Here is a 19,289-nt window from a genome sequence, read left to right as displayed (position 1 = left end):
TATTATTATAGTTGTAGTGCTATTGCTTAATGCTCCCATTAGTAGTAATACTAATTAGCAGTACTAATGCTGCTATTGCTTTAAAGTAAGAAAGTACATAAATTACCTGGTGAACCTGAATTTCCACTTTCAGAGCCTCCTGTAGAGTCTGCAGCTCCATTCTCTACCTTCTCCACTTTCTCTAGAAGTGTCTTTGCTGATTCCAGTGCCTTTAGTTCCTGGTTTCCTCTTTAACACCAGTCCTATAGAAAAATAAAGGTTTTGTTTTGGTTAGTGAAGGAGAAGAGTCCGTTTGAAAAAAAAAGAGATTATAACACACCAGGAATTCAATAGAGAACTATATTCAAATGCAGCTTTCTAGCCTAAATACAGTCAGCCTTTGAACACCAGAAATCTGCAGGCTCTACAAAATGCCTGCCTTGGAGTCATTTAGCCAAATTTGTTACTTCCCACATATCCCAAAGTTGACATACTTATCCCTTATCTTAGTTTGCAGGCAGCTATTTCCTACCAATATCCCATTGCAGTTGCATATTAAATTAGCAAATTTAACTACGGAGAATGTTATAAAAATCTGTGTAGATGAAAACCTATTCTGGAGAATAAAATTCTACAACCACAAGAAATAGTTAAATTGAATGTACTGCATTAACACACTTTCATGACACTATAGAGCTGTTCTTAGATGGGACAGTGCATGTTATTTAACAGAACAACATTAATATATTAATAACTCTTTGTCTAAAGTTTGTGCCAAGGTAGTAATTTCAGTTGAAATCTGTTCTGAAGGAACAGAAGAGTGATATTAAGCAGCACAAGACATTTCAAAAAGATTCATTTTATAATCTTTTTAATCTTGGAAATCTACTTGTAGATCACAAGTATAAAGTTTAGCATCTTCACTTGTACTACAAACAAATTAATCCCTCCAATCTCTGACATAGAAAAGCATTATCAAAAATACTTCAAAAAGCCCTGAATGCTGGACAAAAGATTTTATTTCAGAAATATGTTAAAAGTATCAGCTTCTGAAACAGGATTAAGATTCCGATAGGCACAAATCAGAGTGGAACCTGTGTAAAAACATATATAAATGCAAACACATGAAAGTCACTGGAAAACATTATATAGCAATTTTTCCAGTCACTTTTCCATCCAGACACCACAATTAAGGAATTGCTGCAGTGTTAAAATAGTTCCTATTTTTTTATTCTTTGAAAATTGCTCACATTCATTGCACAGGTGTTGTTGCCAATTCAGAGGCCTTCCTAATGAGACTACAATGTTTTCAAAAGGATCCTGACAGCTTTGATTAGACATGCAGGCTGTAAAAAAAGAGTAATTCCCATAAGTTAAAGAATTTTATTTTAATACTGTCTTACTACAGTAAACTGAAGTAGTGGACAAATTTATGAACTCCTAAAAAAAAAAAAAAAGGTTGAAGGCGAGTGTTTTGTTTTGTTTATTTATCATTTATCTTTTCAAACAGAAATATGTTACAAAAAGAGTAGATTATAAAGGGAAGTTAAAACACATTACATTTAAACTCTTTGTCAGTGTTGTCTGCTGCTAGCCTAAAGTTACTTATTTAAATAACAAAGGCCTGATCAAACTTTCTAGCCAACACATGAAATGACCTTCTGCAAGGGCCTCTCCCACATGTGACACAGATGAGTGAAAACAGCTGCCTTTGCAGCACTAGTCTCTATAAAATTGTAATCTGTATCGAGGGATACATGGAAATTACATGTAGCTCCCTGTCCTATTACCACCAACAGTAATGAGAAAACAGAATCACGGATTATTACTTCCACTCACTGACAAGAACAATTATAGCATGCTTTGAGTCCCCACTACTGCAGTTTCAAAAGAAGCCATGCTTCAGAAAACCACGTGGGAGACTGGTTAATGAAAACTGGAACCCACTGCAGAGGGTAGAAGACTTTGTGACCCTTGGAAATTCAGTTTCAGGGTAAAGACAGGCAGATATGGTCAGTTTCTTTCTCAGTGTGTCTCCAAAAAATCAGAAGGCACACATGATGAATAATTTGCACTGCTCAGCAGCTACATGCTAACATCAAACATAAGTGCAGAACAGCAAAACAGTTCTCTCAACTGAACGTAAAAGAGATCCAAAAGAACGTAAAAAATATCCATCACTTAAATATATGTAAGGTCCAAAACATGTTCATGGCTAATATGACACAGTGTTTCTGTAAAAGAACATATGAAGATTGAGCAACTCCTATTAATGCACAACTTAATTTGACAGATAGAAATTGCAATATTGATGGTTCATAAAAACTAATCCAAGCTAATTGCATCTATGCCTTGAACAGCTAGCAAGATTTTTCAAAATTAATTTTTAAGAGGTTCAAGGAAAAAGTGACACTGCCTTGCAGAAAAAAAGTAGTTGCTCAGCCTAACTATGTTTATAGGGGTATAAACATGAAAAAATATATTTCATTTAAAAGTTTGGTCAAGTTGCCAAATTCTGAATATAAAATATATACAATGTTTATTTCTAGAACACACACTTGTAGCTTCCCCTCCCAAGCAGGAATAGCTATTCTGTTATCCCTGTCTAGAATTCCCCTGAAGTACCTTTTACACAACCAATACAGTTAAAAAAAACAAAAAAGAGCCCAAAATAAAATCCAAAAAAACCCCAAACAATTCTTACATCCAGCAAAACCTAAACTGCTTTTTTCCAGTTTACATAGAATAATGTCTATACATATCTATGAGGGCACCTGGTTAAATATTGCTCATACTTCCTTTGAGAGGAGGTAAAGAACTACATAAGTGGCTATACATTTTGCTAGTGCAAAAACTTTCAGTATTTTTGAACTTTTCTTTTAGACTGAATTTAAAGGGAAGATTAAAAAACTTAAGTTCAGTAGCATTATAAACTATCTACAATACCACAGTCAAAGACGTGTAAAACCATCTCTGAATTAATCATAGAACATTGTGCATTTTCCACTTTACTCTTACGGTAGCGGAATTATTTCAAGTAAAAAGCTTGTAGATGACTGAAACTGCATGAATGGCTTGGCCTGAAAAAATTCTTCATCTCATTATGTTTAAAGGAAAACAAGCAAATGCCTTGCTCAATACCAGAATGGGTGATTTCCAAAAGAAAGGCACAGGATTCAGGAGTACATGCACCTCCTGTACATCCAGACATACTTCCAAGTCTCAGCCAGGAAGAACACTGAGCAAGAGGTAAATAAGGCATTTTTGGATGGATTTCAACTATTGGAGGCAGCAGTTCTCCATTCAATTTCTTGCTTGCATTCATTTATTACCAATAATTATTTATTTCTTAAATGGTTGCTTCAAGACTTATAATTTCATACTGAGATAAGTGCCCCAATGTACTGCATATAGACTATTTAAATATTCAAAGACTGAATGAAAAATCACAGAAGTGATTCACACTTGTGTTATCTCAATTAAATACAATCTACATGGGAATCTTTAAAATATTACAATACTATTTCAGCTACGACTATTTTGGAAGCTACACTAGAAACACAGCTGACAAGACATATACATTGATATAAACAAAGGTAGGACATACACAAAGCCATGAATGCCTTCGGTGTGTATGGAAGGATTCTAAATAACTCAGAATTTTAGAGAGAAGTCTTCCTGAGCCAAAAAATTCTTCAAATAAATTTAGTTTTCACATTACACAGAAAAAAAATTATTTTTGAGTAGATGAATTTAAATGTCCATTATGCTTACAGACCCCTGGGCCCAAATCTCAGCCTTAGAGAGATTTTATTTATAAGACTGGGGCTTCCATCAGCAACATTTACTTTTTAAGACTTAATTCCTGAATATAAGAATAGATACAATTTCAGTTTCAGTAACCATCAAACTTTTCCAGGAATGGATGCCAGCTTTTCATATAATGTATTATTAGGTAAGCCATTTTAGCCTTGGGAAGAAGTACTTACCAGTTTTGAGTAAGTTATCCCTTTCAGCTCTCTACCCCCTCCTACAAAAGAAAAACAACAACAACAACAAAAAAGATAATTACAAATATTTTTAACTGGAGTTTGAAACAAAAAAAAAATCAAATATTTGAAAAGTTAGAGAGGGAAGGGTTGGGACTTTAGAAAGGGGTTTTTGGTTGGTTTTTCTTCAGGGGAGTTGTAATTTTTTTTAAAATGCTGAAGCTAACTAGAGAACACCACTTTGAAAGAAAATCTGTTCAAAGTGGCAGGGAAAACTAAGGAGACCTACAATTTTAATCTGGATTAAAATAAAAACTATTAGTTTAGTTTTTAGTTTTTATTACTATTATTTAAGGGGAGAAACAATTAGAGGTACAAATTTTTCTAGTTCTGTGTGAGGTCACCGTTCCCCTCCCATGGGGAAAGACCTGCTCTCCATTATAGATCTATTAAGATCTATATCATAAGCCTTGTCAGTTCCCACAGCTAAATATGACGAGGTTACCCACCCTAGACATTTGCCCACCATCTCTGCTAGAGGTTACACCAACCCCCAAAGATGCTAGAGCAGGTGGTAGGTCAGCTCAGTCACCAGAGCTCAAATCCCAGAGCACTGCTGGGGACTGAAACAAGCAGCAGCATAAGCCAGTATGGTGGGACACAAAGGTGGAGGCCAAGAAGAGGCACTGCCTGTTACGCTGCCTGGTCACGGGTAGAACACTCTGCAGCACAGCAAGGTAATACCTCTGAAATCACCACATGAATCACAAAAAACTCATGAGTCAGAGTTCTAAAAAGATAGTTACAATATAAATGATAACTCATTTGCTCAATTACTTTGCCTGATGCTAAAAAAAGGCTCCAAAATACTCCCAATTTTCGAGTAAAATACTATATTAGTGTATTTGAAGCTTTAACTTCACAGCTAACAAGACCTTTACAGATGTTTTTATCCACACATAAGTCATCACAGAGCTGAAGTTTAAGCCCCAGCCTTATAAAAAGATATAGCAGTAGAAAGTCACAATCATCTCTGGCTCATTGGAGACCAGCACAAGTGGAGGGTTTCCATCAGAACTGGGTGCTGATGACCACCAAGAACACAAAAGAAAACAGGAAGCCTACTGCTGGCAGTGACAGCATTGTCAGTCTCCTAGTCTCAAATTTTATTGTGCATTTTGAACCACAGAATATTACAGATGATGATTAACTTTAGAGCAATTTCAGGTAAGTTTCCATAACACCCAGCTGGTACCATGACAGGGTATGAGCTGGGAAGTATGGAAGTATGAGTAAACCTCAACTGTTTTGAGGCTGTATTCAAAGTAAGTACGTTCGTTCTGGATGCTACCAAATTTTAAATACTGCCATTTTTGAGGGTGCTGAAGAGACAGTTATTAGTCTCAAACTCTAGTTGTTTCTTTTTGGTATTAAAATCCTACTTGTCACCTCCACCTCCCACTATCAATCAGTCACTTAATTGGTCCAGAGACCTACAGAAGAAAGCCTTTCATCATGCAAGTACTAAGTGCCCTCTTCAACAAGCAACTACAACTATCTGTCCATGGTTATTAATAAAAAATAATAATAATAAAAAACCTCACTGCTCTAGATTACTGCCTTTGGAAAGCTAAACAAAACAGTACTACACATCTGCAAATGCAGTCTTAGAATAAATAAGCATGATTTTTATTTAAAAAAAAGAAAAGTATCGATTTACTTGTAACACAAGTACACACAACCTGACAAGAAAGCTGTCACTTAAAAATAACAGCAACTGTTCCTTCCTTCCTATTTTCCCCCTACGTAGAGACTCGCCTCCATAGCAGGACCCTGGCTCCATCAAGATAGAACTGTGCAGAAAAAAGCAGCACAGTTACAAACCTTCATATTGCATTTAATCTTGCTGCAACCCCAGACTCAGAAGCCAGGAGCTCCCAAGGACAAAGTTTAGAACACAAGGAGTTTAATCGTGACTATCCAAGTGAACCACTGTGTTGCCTTGGAGAAGTCACTTAGAGAGGACCTATATAGGGAATGGAAATACATTTGCATCCTCTTCTGTAGATAATTTACTGCAGGCTTTTTCTTTAGTGTTTAGAACAGGTTAACCTTTGAATGTCAAACCTCTGGCAACACAAAATTCTGCCCTCACGCAGGTACACTATTTTTACTAACATACCTACTTCATTTAGTAGAGAGAACAAGCACAAAGAATGAAGTATCAATTGAATTTCATGTAATTCTGAACTTTTGATTTGCATGACTTTTTAAACTCAGCATCTAAGCCCTATGGCAAATAAAAAATTGGTTTCTTCATATGGAGCACACTAATGAGAGACACAGAAAAACTTGTGCCTGACACACACAGGTTTACTTAAACAGAGAATTGAGACAGAGGAATGAAGAACAAACACCCAAGATTGATAATCCCAAGCATCTTAAACAGATATAAATTTTCAACTGCTCTTAGCATTTTTCTGGTAGAAACCCGCATATGACCAACAATATCTGTAACTTTGGTTCTTGACAACTCCTTGTATTTGTGCAAACTGGGAACCAACACAGAATAGTATTAATGAAAAAGGGATAAAGTCTGCTCTGTAGATGAAATGAGATTATTTCTTCTTCATAGCAAAAGTACATCTAGAAACTCACGCTGGCTCTCTCATGCTCACTACAAAACACATTAGGAAGTTAACATTAGACAGCTCACAATCACTCATATCAATAGAGAAGTCTGAAGAGTTTAGCATTATACAGGGATGTGTAACAAAAACTTCTGCAAAAATGCATCATAAAATCTCAGCAATCCAATTTACTGAGGTAGCCATTTGAAGGCTCTAGAAACATGCTGTAAACTGTCCAAGGTAGGAGCCTGCAAGGTTAACTCTCAGATTATTATAATATATACTGTAATATTTTAGGGGTTTTTAAACCCCAGGTCTAGGAGTCAAATTAAGAGCACTGCCTTCTTCCCAAAATATAGATATGAGCTATGATTAGAAAAGTTACTCATTTCATGGGACCGTTTTGAAAACTAAGATCTCAAAACTCCCATGTTTAAGGCTTGGTAGCACCTGAGGACATCAGAAAAACACATGGTGGTGAAAACATTTTAGCATACTGCACCCGAAGGCTTAGGACTGTTTAAATGCTAATTATTGTATATTAAGATGTCTGGTTATAACAATTATATACTTATTACTACCTTCAAGTTAGACAATCAAATTTATGATACTGTAACCAGAAACTCACTTGCAAAAACTGGAAAGAATTGAATGTCATGTTCAGCAATTTTTTCTTTACATTTTTCCTAACATTAGAAACCAGCAACTGTTTACTGTCAGACCAAGGAACTCTATCCATTCATATCATGTTACAATATTTAATTATGTATCTTTTACTTTTTGCCAAAAGGATCTTGGTCTTGTTCAGTGCGCAGAAAAAAATAAAAAAGGACTAAATGCTGTGCACAGGCAATTGTGAACCTGATATTTTTTCACATTTCAGAGAATTGCTCTATAATATGAGGGTAAGGCATTATTAATTTTGTGCATGTGTGCATAAAACACACACCACACAGGAGGGATTCAGAGTTTTTTCTCTGGATTTTCATTTTTAGATGTGAACTCCTCAAAGCGACAGCTGTCCCTCCCATATTTAAAAGACATTCTGTATCTAGAGAGCACTCTATCAGTACCTTCTAAGAAAACAAGTCATAGCAGATACTTGATTTTCAAGTCAGCAACTCATATTCCTTCTCAGGGCAGGATTTCTACAGTCTTAAGAAGCCCAAACACAGGCCAGACTGGGTATATAACCAATTTCATATTACATTACTATAAGGTTTATGTTTCAATGACCATCATTAGCCACACTGGTGCTGTTGCTTCCGTGACAAAAGCAAGCCTCCTTTGTGCCAGTGCACAGAATCTGATCTTCCTGTTGTGCTGCAGCTAGGAGAATTCCCAGTCAGCCCCAGTCACACATGCCAGGCAGGTGGTAAAGGGACCAACAGGACTGCTCAAGATAGCTGAGACTGCACTGAAGTGTACAAGTCATGCCTTCCAGTTTATCCATCTGTACAACAGCTTTCTCTTCCTCCTTCCTTATCCCCACACAATACTGATAGATTAACTCCACTTGAACTGGCCAAGGAGCATGGATTTTCTGCTTATGCATGCAGACAACTTAAAGGATTCAAACTACAAACTTCAGTTCTACCTAAAAGTTCTTCTGCTGCTATGATTTGCTAGGAAACAAATGTGCTTTGGAGCTTAAGACACCTGAAGTTGACTTCACTTGGAGATAAGATTGTTTCACCATCCCTGAAACACTTTATACAACAATCAAACTAAGTTTAAATAGAAGTGTGTGACACCATCATTTGACTTTGCAGAAGCAGTACTATATTTAACACATAGAAAATTAGATAGAAAACTCAATACAGTTTAAAAGACCATCTCTAGTGTAAAGATAAAACCACTTCACAAGCTGATTCTTAAAATATTGACCAAAACTTGCCATGGCACCAAAGACATGTAAACAGTTGACAATTACCCTCTTAGCTCTTGTCTATGACTACAGCTCCACTGGGCATTAGTAATTCTTCCTGAGCACAGTCTTTCCTGGCATCTTGTGGATGGGATGGAGTATGAAATTGCACTCTCTGGCAAAATGATAAACTACTTTTGGCCTAGTAGAAAATTAGCACAAACATGTTTTAAAATCTCAGAATTATCTCCGTCACCTGAGCAGATTCAACATCTATTGCTCTACACTTTTTACCTGTGCATAAACCCCTCTTCTTTGCACAGTATTAGCCTATCTCTTGAAGCAAGAGAAGCCTCTCTAACCTATTAGCAAGCCTGGCAGATGTTCTTTCTGACTTGATATCAAGGACTTCCCATTTAACCTAACATTCATAAAATTACATCAGTAAAATTCTCCTTTTTGTACCCAGACACCAGAGTACAGGGATGTCTTACAGCACTGTTGCATTCAGAAGTTCTTGTATTGCAGAACCACTAAGTCTCGCTTTGCTCAGTGAGTTACTTTTCACCAGGTTCTAGGTACACACAAAATCATCTTATATGCAGTCTGGCTAAATTCTTGCTCATGTGAAAAAAGTTGTATGACCTGGATTTTTATTTCAGTGAATTACTTTTTAGAAGGACTGTTTAGCTAAACACACAGCGAGAGTACTAAGGTCTGTAAGTTTATCTTTTACTAACAGTGCAACAGAAAAGTTTCATATTTGAAGTGGGGAGCTGAGGAATCTTCTGCAAAATTAAAGTATTTACATGATGTGAAGGTATAAATTAGCAGAAGGCAGAGTTTGGCATTAGTTTCTAAAAATGTTTTGCTGCATTATTTGATTTCCATAAAGTTGCTGGAAACATGGGTTATTAGGGATTTTTTTTAAACATTGTTTAACAATTTAATTTCAAAAATATGTCAGTTAATCTGTAAAGTCTTAAAACTGTAATTTTTCTTTTTAAATTATTTTCAAGTATTTACAAAGTATACATACCAAAGAGGAAGGAAAATAACGTGGAAGGTCAACAGAAAATGGAAGGAGCTGTCCTCTCCTAGCTGTAATAGCACACTGTTTGGGTCTTAAAATTTATGAGAAACGCAAAGAGAAGTTATTTGAATGTTTGTGCTTTATGGTTTTCTTTTGTTTTTTAATAGCATGTCTAGCAAAATCAGTTTATTAACCTATATTGCTCTTAACCTGTGTTGCAAATTTCTCGTTCCAGTCCCTGAGAAGTTCCTGCCTTCCTTTCATACTTCAGAGACAGAGGACTACTAGAGAAGAAGGGGAGGAGATGGTGTTGAGAGGAGGAGAGAAGACTCTTTCTACAAAGAACACACACGATAAATCCTAGTAATTGATTTAACAACCAAAGATGCAAGGAACAAGAAAAAAATAAGAAAACTTTACCCCAGTATCTATTAAACTAATTTCCCCCCTGAAATTCCATTAAGAATGGAGGGATCTCTGATTTCTAGTTTTAACCTTTTAAACTTGAGGAGAAATTTTTTATTGAGTGCCAAACCCTTTTTCCCTTCCTAGCAACCCACTTTATCTTGGAAAGAACTGGCTTGTGGGAATGATACATTAGTGAGGCAGAAGTGCCTTAAGAGTTTTGGGATGAGGTCCAGAGTACAAAAGGAGATGATCTCGGTAGTGATGCAAGACTGCAGGCATGAAATGCAAAACTAGAAGTACCTCTGACTATCACTGGAAGTGCAACTGCATTTGTGATGGAGAGAACCTGAGGTATGTGCACGTCCTGCTCGTACCGACTATTCTTTCAATTTTATCTATCTGCCAGAGACGTTCAGAAGACACCAAAAAAATGTCAAAGAGCAGCCCAACGCCTCAACGAAACAGCCGTGACACTCAAGGACAGCCTTGGGCCTCCATTTCCACGGGGAAAGAGGCGCCCTTACCGCAGCCGGCCAGCAGGGGGAAACGCCAAACAAGTGAATTAAAAAAAAAATAAAAAAGTTAAAACAGAAAACACTAAACATGAGGAATAAAAACACTAAACATGAGGAACCACACACATCTTCTCAGCTGAGATGGAAGGAAGAGATTCTGCTCTGGGAGAGGGAAAGCAGGATAAATGAAGTATATATGACTCAAAGCATTCTTCCAGAATTTAGAGAGGAAACAGTGAGAGTGCAAGTCCAAAACACAAGCAAGTAAAGGCAAGCTTTCAGGTTCATGTTAGCACAGAGTGACTGCAAATCAATTAAAGTCTTCTTACATCTAGCGTTTTAAGGAAAAGCAAAAGATTGTGACTAAACAACTGAGAGGACTAAGCTGAAAGATTATGTATTCATAAAGAAATATCCCACATGAACGTATAAACTAATTTATTTAAAGTGAGCACACATTCTAGAAGATCATTCTGCTTTACAGAAGACTTCATATTACATTTATACAGAATCCCGAGAGTCTGGACTTCTTTTTTTTTTTTTTTTTTTCCCAAAGAAATTTCAGAACAGCAGGGCTCCAATTAGAGACCCTGAATTTCCTCCTACCTTATTAATATTACCTATGCAGCGTTTCCATGCTTACCAAGTATAGTAAAAAGTACTTAAAGGCAGTGTTGGTTAAGTAAATAAATTTGTGTTAAGTGCATTTTGATGAAGGGCAACTTGCATGTAACTGACAGGAAACAGACACAATTCCACAATGTGTTTTAAAAATAGGAAATAAAAAGCAAAATGTGATAATTTGTTGAACAAAGAAATTTAACAGGCATTTGCAATGAAGAAAAAAAGACAAGCCCTGCAATCACAAGGACTTTCTGTTTAAAATATCACTGCGAATCACAAGGAGCAGCAGTGAGATTTTCAGTGACAGATTTAGCGAGATTAGCTACACAAGCTTCTACTGATGTTACTGTTACACAAACATTCAACAGAAACATGTACACGTGTAATAACATACGGACATTTAAAAATGCAGGTGTATTGTGACTAGGGATTGTATAGCAAGATACCTTAAAATAACAGATAATCTTTTATAGTTCTGTATTTATAGATTTCTTTCAAAATCAGATGCTGTATTTTCAGTAATACCCTTGTCTCAATGTGTCCATGAAAGCTAAATGCAGTTTGCCAAGCATGCACAAGGAAAGTTTAGACTACCAGTATATCAAGAGACCTAAGTGAAGCCTAGTTCTACTCAAAGTTTATAGTTCTACCTTCAGTTTCTTTCTTATTATTTAGCCTGCAGGCTAAATAACACTCCCAGAGTGATCTAATCTAGCTGGCCAAGGCACTCTCCTTCATATACTCTTTCAGCTGAGAGGTCCTACGGCCAGCAGCCCTCACTTTTTCTGGAGGGAATGGTGGGCGAGGGGGTGTCACACACCACAGAAAGTTGAAGTGATTCACAGATTGGTATGGGGAGCATCATGCACAAACTCCAGCAGTAGAAGCACTGTGCTGGCAGCCCAAGGGAGACCTTCCTTCCTTTCTTCAGCAGTTATCAAGTTCCATTGCGCTATACTGGGTACAGGACTGTGCACTTTGCTGATTCTTTTTAATTAAAACGATCATCAAGAAGCGACATTTCACTTTCTCCACATGGTCAGAAATTTGGCTTGTGAGTTACATTTTCAGTGACAGAGTCACATTTGAACATCCTTTTTGTTTTGAAACTGGAAGACCTACAGAAAAATTAGGGGTAAAGATGCATCTGAGTTTGGCAGTCCTGAATTCCTTCTGTTTTGCTTGTTACTCAGGCAGAATAGAAGTCACTATTATTTTCTGTGTAACCTCATTATGGCATAGGAATTCTTTAAATACTAAGATTAAGCCAACCTATGCTGACTTTGCTATGGTCAACTTTCGTGTCAGTATACTGCAACAGGTACTGGCCCCCACTTAGTCTGTCAAAGTTCTCATAATAAACTGGGCTCTTTAATTTCATTATTTCATCACATGCATTAAAAATAAACCATTTAATGTATATAAGGTACAGTAGATAAACTTGAAAATTAGCTGATAATACACACTCTTGTATTCTGTACTTTATGATACTGAAAAATACTTAGAAGAATATTTATAAGAATACAGGAGTTCATTTCATCTGATGTGGAGATCATTCCATTTTAACAGGAAGCGACATGGCTCAAAATGAGAAACTATACATAAATTCTTGCCTTTTCATCACTACAGATCACTTGCTCTAATATGTTAGGCTTCTAAATTATTGCCAAAAGACAATATGAAAATGATTTGTTAGTGAACAGATGTTCATATGAAAAAAGTATCAAAAGAACAATCATTTGTTTTTTAATCTGCCTTCAGATTTTACAAACAAGACAAGAAAGGTAATGCTTACCTGTTAAAATTGGTTTTGTTTCTAGAACGAATACTGGCAATTCAGTTTGACAAAGTTCTACATAAAACAGTCTCGGACTTCTGTTGATTCTGTCAGGTGCTCTGAACTCTGAAAAGGTGGCTGAGACCCTCTGCTGCTACCAGACAGGTATCACATTTTCCTCTCCTTTAGACTACAACATCTAAATACAGCCTGATTGCATTTAGTAAAAACCACTCTCATTTTATACTTGCATTTGATTCACTTTTTAGCCAAACTTATTTCAATTTTACCAGCTATTATTTCTTTAAACCATGTTGTCATTTTGGCATTCCTGATCTCCTGAGCACAGAGACCAGCAAAGAAAGGAAAGAAAAAAGTAAGAAAGACCAGCTTGAGACCCTCCAACAATAAGTACTGCATTCCCTGTGTAGAGATTAATTAGATAAGGATTAATAAGGTTGCTGTGAGTTTCTAGTTTTGTGTACTGATAAATTATGATAGAGCAGGTAAAGGTATCCATGTGTTTCACACACAGCCTAAATAAAAAGGCAGCATTAGGTAAAACACGCTTGTTTCCAACTCTGAACATACCAGAATATTGAAATCTCCTTTCTCTCCCCCTCCATCCCAAAATAAAAGCGTGAGTGAGAAGGGATTTCATTACATTCTTAGAACTGTGAGAAGCGAAGTCCAAGGCAGCCAGTGGCGTTCGGCATGCAGGCTGCACACACTCCCAAGTACGTCACGCTGACAAAACACGCTGCCGGAGCGAGCTGCCTTCCCCGGGCCTCCAACGCGCTGTCGCTAGGCCTGAATCAGGTAGCTGTGTGCAGGGCTGCTGCAGATGAGCAGGAGTCCACCCCTTCTCCCCATTTCCCTCAGATTTAACTACCACATTGTTCCAGCATCAGCTTTTTCTCTCCGCTTCCTTCAGCTGTTAATGACTGTATTTAAAAAGACGACAGCATCGCAATTTACTGCGAAAGATTGGGCCCTAATTTTTTCTTTCTTTACTAGACCAGCTCCCCTGCAGCTTCTGAGCCATTGTCAGCTGCTGTTTTGTGTTCCTTGAATGCAACAGGACTTGGCCTGCCAGACTGCATCACTGTTTTCACAGCACACCTCTAAGAGGAAGAAAATCTCCTCTTCCCTGCTTCCTGCTGAGCACTGTGAATATTTGGATTTTTCCTTTTTCCCAACAGATACACAATCCTACACTGTTGAATATTCACACATTCCTCTCTTTCAACACCAATTCCTTCTTTCCCTGTTTATTTTCATACAAAACTACTAAATGAAGGTGTAACTGAGCTGTGGCCCAAATACCTCAGAAGTTCTTTTACAGAGAACTCGATTCTTGTGCCAAGGTAGTCCTATTCTGACAACTACATTGAGCCATTTGCTTTACTTAATGCAGCATTTTCCTGCTCTTAGGATTTCTAATATATCCCATTTTTTTGCAACACTCGTGTTCAGGACAAAGAATTTTGTCTCTCTAAGTCATGAACTTTCTCATTCAGGCAAGATGGAATAATGGTGAGATAAAACCCACATTTTCTCATAGCTTTACTCTGGGTGACACTCAGGTGAACCACTCAATGCAACACAGCCTCATGGGACTGACACAAAACTACTGGAGAAACACAATGGCATCAACTGAAGTACAGATGAACTCCCAAAATTCATCTTGACCAAGCCAAACAAAACGAAGCAACCTTCTGGAGGCCAAACATGCATCAGAATACTGCATTAAATAAATAAATACACACAAAAAAAACCTTTAAAAATCATTAAGACTTAAAGGTAAGTATAGAGATGGAAACTTCACCTGAACACTGGAGTCAAAAATTGACCCAATTTTTTTCTTAAAAAAATGTAATTCTACACTCAAAAAAAAAATCGACACAAAACAAAACAAAAAAAAAAAAAAAAAAAAAAAAAAAAAAAAAAAAAAAAAAAAAAAAAAAAAAAAAAAAAAAAAAAAAAAAAAAAAAAAAAAAAAAACCAAACAAAAAAAAATCATTGTGTTTCTTCCAGGGATCAGTTCAACTCAATTCAAAGTGAAAAGATTTTTCTAGGTAAAAACAGAGTTTCCAGATTATATACAACTTTTAAATAAATATATATATAATTATTTAAACAGTGATTCAACCATCTCATTGCAATGGAAACCCTGACAACACTTCAGAAAACATTTATGATAGAGTCCTAATGAACTATTATACAACAACCTACACAAAGAAAAAAGATGGACAAGTGAGAACAAGTTTATACACAGACCTTGGAAAGACCTGTTTTCTATTCTCCATTACAGATTTGTTTTCTGATGTTAGCAGCTGTTTCTTTCTCTCTGTTCTGCACAATATACCTCAACTAAATTACAAGTTTTGTTTCAGTCCCTTGCCTTTCTAAAAACACCTGCCCTAGAAGGAAGGAAAAGAAGGATGGTACCACTCTCTACACTCTTTGCAGTCCCCTCTGTTGCAAAAAAACCATATGCTTGTTCCAGACAGAAGGTATTTAGGTTCCCAATGCCAAACAGGAGCATTTTAAAGAATTCTAAACCCAGAGGTATTTAATGTCTCAGAATCACTCCCAGTGAGTAATAGTCCCTCTTGTCATTTTAACCTGTGCTAAATGACATATTTAAAAATCACCTACTGGAGAAACAGTTAATTTCAATTATTTCAGTCCTTTCTATTTTCTCAAGTTGTGTTACCAGGACATAACATCTGGCACAAGTTCTGTCGGGGAAGAGGATTGTACATCATCCCTTCATACACTCTACAGGCTCCAGTCCTGGAAGAGGGCAGAATGGTAAGAAAAACATTTTTTTCTGAAGAGCACAGGAATGGCTGTTTACTGAACGGACCAAAGGGCCCTGGGATCAGCAGTAGCATGTGTTGCCAGTCTCTGAAGATCACTGGATTTGCCTCTCTCAAGTCACTTTAAGAGTTTCATCTGCCAAATACAAAATAATGATACCTGATTTATAACAATGCAAGTATTTATTTATTGGTTTTGTATGTTTTTAAAGTGCCTATTCACTAACACACAAAACCATGCTTTGTCCCATTAGAGGCCGACACCAAAGCAAGCTTCAGCTGCTTAACTTCATGAGCTTCAAAACCAAAACACAATATTCAGTCTTCTCATTCAGGAACAGCAAAAACTGTCACTCTTACTTTTCAAAAATCTGCATCAAAGTTCTTACTCAAGCATTCAAAGTAACAGCAATTTTTATGAATTAAACTTTTTGTGGTTATTAAGTTCCTGTGCAGTCACACAGTACACTAGAGACTGTTCAAATTCTACAACAGCTTAATACTAACCTACTAAAAAAATATTTTTTCCACAACTTGCAAAGCATCACAAGCACGCACCCACACAAGAGTACAAAGTGCTGTGAGCTTCTGAATACAATAATGTAAAATTGTAATTCAAATTACTAAAAGCAATTACAAACAGCAAGAAGTTGAAGGAGGATTGATTCCCCCAACAATAACCTAAACCACCTAGATATCTAAAAATTTGTAGAATCCCTGCACGCTGAACAAAGCCGAAGTAAAGGATGCAATTCCTACAGCGCGTAAATCAGCACTACCACGTGTGGCCAAGTTCTGAACTAGTTCATTTGAATATCCTCTGCCAAGTTACAGTCTGCATGTCACATCTGCATGTTCCTACAGGACATTAGTCTCCTTGTCCTCTAGGCTAGGAGTCTTCTGGACAGAAGAGTCCCTTGTAGCCCTTCTTGCTACCCCCCAGATACAGGAATGAACACTCACACACTACTGTGTGAGTTTAATTATGTAACACCCAATCAATATTTACAGCTGCAAGAGACAGGTAAATTCATATACATAGAAACATAATATTCAAAAGAAATATTACTTTCAAGCAGTGTTTATTGTCTGAGAAATATCTCTTCCAACTGTCCTAACAGTTCAACTAGTTAATACAAACGTCCCCCATAATCAAATTAAGACATTCTAGTTAGACAAGGAGTTAACCTATGAAAGTTAACACCTGCCATTTGCCTGACAGTCAAACTGCCTTAAAACTCATTGATATCAATGCTAGGTGAATGAAAAGTTTTGAGTTTCAAATCAGAGTATAAAGTAAAAAAAAATAAAATTCTACCACAATAACAAAATGAGATGAGCAGGGGATTCTTGGTATCTATTTAAAAATAATCTCACAGCTGGTCATAGTAAAAACATCACAGACTTGGTTAAAAAGGCAAGACAAGGACTTCTACTACAGACTGGAAAAGAACTGAAGAAAAGAGGCTGTGATGAGGCAGGATGTAGGAACAAATTATAGAGGCAGGAATGAATTATATCACCCTTTGAAGGTGATATAATCCATGATACTGAAATTACAAAGCACTGACCATTTAAACAAAACCCCATAACACAGAAAACAAAACCACACACACACACAAAGGAAAAAAAAAAACCAACAAAACCCCACATTTCTAAGGAACACTCTCTGCCAAGTAGTCATATAAAAGATTGCAATCTTAATGAAATTAAGCTTTTGGCCATCCAACTTCAAAGCAAATGAAAAGAGATGCTGGAAGACCTACATCTCAAATACCAAAATGTTCATATACCATATTGCAACAAAAACAAAAGGAAGCAAACCCATTTGTATACCTCACACCACCTTACAGAGCAAAAGCCATGAGAGGACCTACACAAAAGTAATAAAGAAAATAAAATAAAAAGAAAGCAAACACTGAACAGTCAAAGAGCAGGGAAGTTACCACAACAAGGACCGGGGTTAAGTCTGTGAACATACTTTTAACTTATCTGGCAAATAGGAAGGCTGCACACATTGTGATGCTTTCCATCATTTCAGATAGTTGTAATTAAAGTAAACTTCAGAGAGTTACAGGGGATCTGATAATACCAAATGACTGGTTTTCATTTATCATTTTCTTGTCCCAGGTCGAGAAGTGCAACATAATATACTCAGAGGAAAAAATAATCTAGCTATAAATACACAACGATGAAGTGAAACTAGGCATGACTACTTACAAAAAAGATTTCATGATTATTCCAAGCAAACAGTTCAACTCTCAACAGCAAGAAGTCCAAGAAAAGTCTCAGAAGGTATTAGAAACAGAACAGAGAAAAAACAGGAAACATTCTGCTGTGATGCATGCTGCACATAATTCTGGCTGCTCCATCTCAAAAAAGGAAGAAATAGAAATGGTACAGAGAGGAATGACAACAAGAGAGTATGTTTAATACACATGAAACTATTTTTTTCTTGCACCAATCTCACACACAGAAAATGCAGGTAAACTGTACAGAACTTGCTGCTGTGAAACACTATGTAAGCCACAGATATTTATAAATTAGTTCCAAAAGGCAGCAAATTCACCTATAAATAGTTTGATGTTTCTATTCACAGTGCAATAGCCCAAATGTAGCTTCCACCTCAGACAGCAGCTAAACAACTGTCAGAAACCTACTGTTAATATTTCAGTGGCTGACAGAATGCACCCATTTCCTACACTGTTCAGTCAGCTGCTGCTGCTAGGCACTGATAAAGGGAAGATGCTGCATTAGATGGACATTTGGTCCAGCAGAGTATGTTAGTTTCTATGTTTAATCACATTGAGCAGCAATGCTGGTGTGTGTCTTGGTTTGTTTTGGAGATTGGTTTTCTGGTAAATAAACCAGGCTATAATTCAAGCACATAATGTTAAAAGCAGAAATTGCAGCTTCTCAAGCAGACATCAGACTGGTTTGTGTAATATAATGCAACACTGAAATAAAGCCATAAGCAAGTACTGAAGGCTATAGAGTTTTTTTGTTTTTATATAACCCACCAGACTGATGAAAAATTCTCCTCCAAGCCCCTCACCAATCAGAGTGTCAATGGAAGGAGACTCAGGCAGTCTCTCCTAACTGAGAAAGACTCAAAGTTGGAAAGCAGCACTAAACATAAGCCACGGATGTTTGATGCAAAAACTGCCAAGACCTTACATTTAAGACTGGCAACGATTTGGCATCATCCCAGCTGACCAGAGGGAAGATCTCCTGAACCAATGGATTCACAAGGAACACGTAGATGAATGTCTGACTTCCCTCCAAGAAGACTGAACTTGTTTCAGGTCCTGCCTGACCCTGGAAGAGTGCAGGATGCTCTCTGTTTTAATAAAGAAGTCTAGGTGAAAAAGTACTACTGTCAGAGAAAATGCATAAGCTCAAGCTGAGGCCCAGGACAAACATCGAACAGAATTCTGCTAGAAGTATTGCTAATCCTGCTAGAAAGCACTGCCTAAACAATTTGGTGAATGTCTGCCTTCTCATCACTGTCAGCTTCCTTCTCTTCTGACAGATGAGCTTTTGAAGATAGCCAAACTGAAAGCCATGCAGGATAAACAAGCAGGTCTCAATCTGTGGGAAACACAGAAGTTTGATTTTCTAAAGCCCAAAATTACAACAGGT

The 19,289-nt window shown here is 36.9% G+C and overlaps 1 protein-coding gene across 8 annotated transcripts in view; it reads right to left on the bottom strand.

Annotated features, from left to right (window-relative positions):
* PHF21A (PHD finger protein 21A) overlaps positions 1-19,289 on the bottom strand; it is a 125,497-nt gene that overhangs the window by 90,391 nt on the left and 15,817 nt on the right. For all 8 annotated transcript variants that reach the window (XM_041397254.1, XM_041397270.1, XM_041397245.1 and 5 more), the window contains 2 exons: positions 3,969-4,009; positions 107-242 (listed from right to left, as the gene is read on the bottom strand). In XM_041397254.1, the coding sequence (XP_041253188.1) occupies positions 107-160 (54 nt within the window). In that variant the 5' untranslated portion in view covers positions 161-242; positions 3,969-4,009. The remainder of the gene's footprint in view (positions 1-106; positions 243-3,968; positions 4,010-19,289) is intronic.

The sequence above is a fragment of the Onychostruthus taczanowskii genome, unplaced genomic scaffold, assembly GCF_017590055.1.
Source record: "Onychostruthus taczanowskii isolate IOZ18803 unplaced genomic scaffold, ASM1759005v1 scaffold1, whole genome shotgun sequence".
Classification (NCBI taxonomy): Eukaryota; Metazoa; Chordata; class Aves; order Passeriformes; family Passeridae; genus Onychostruthus; species Onychostruthus taczanowskii.
This window is presented reverse-complemented; position numbering and strand designations above follow the sequence as displayed.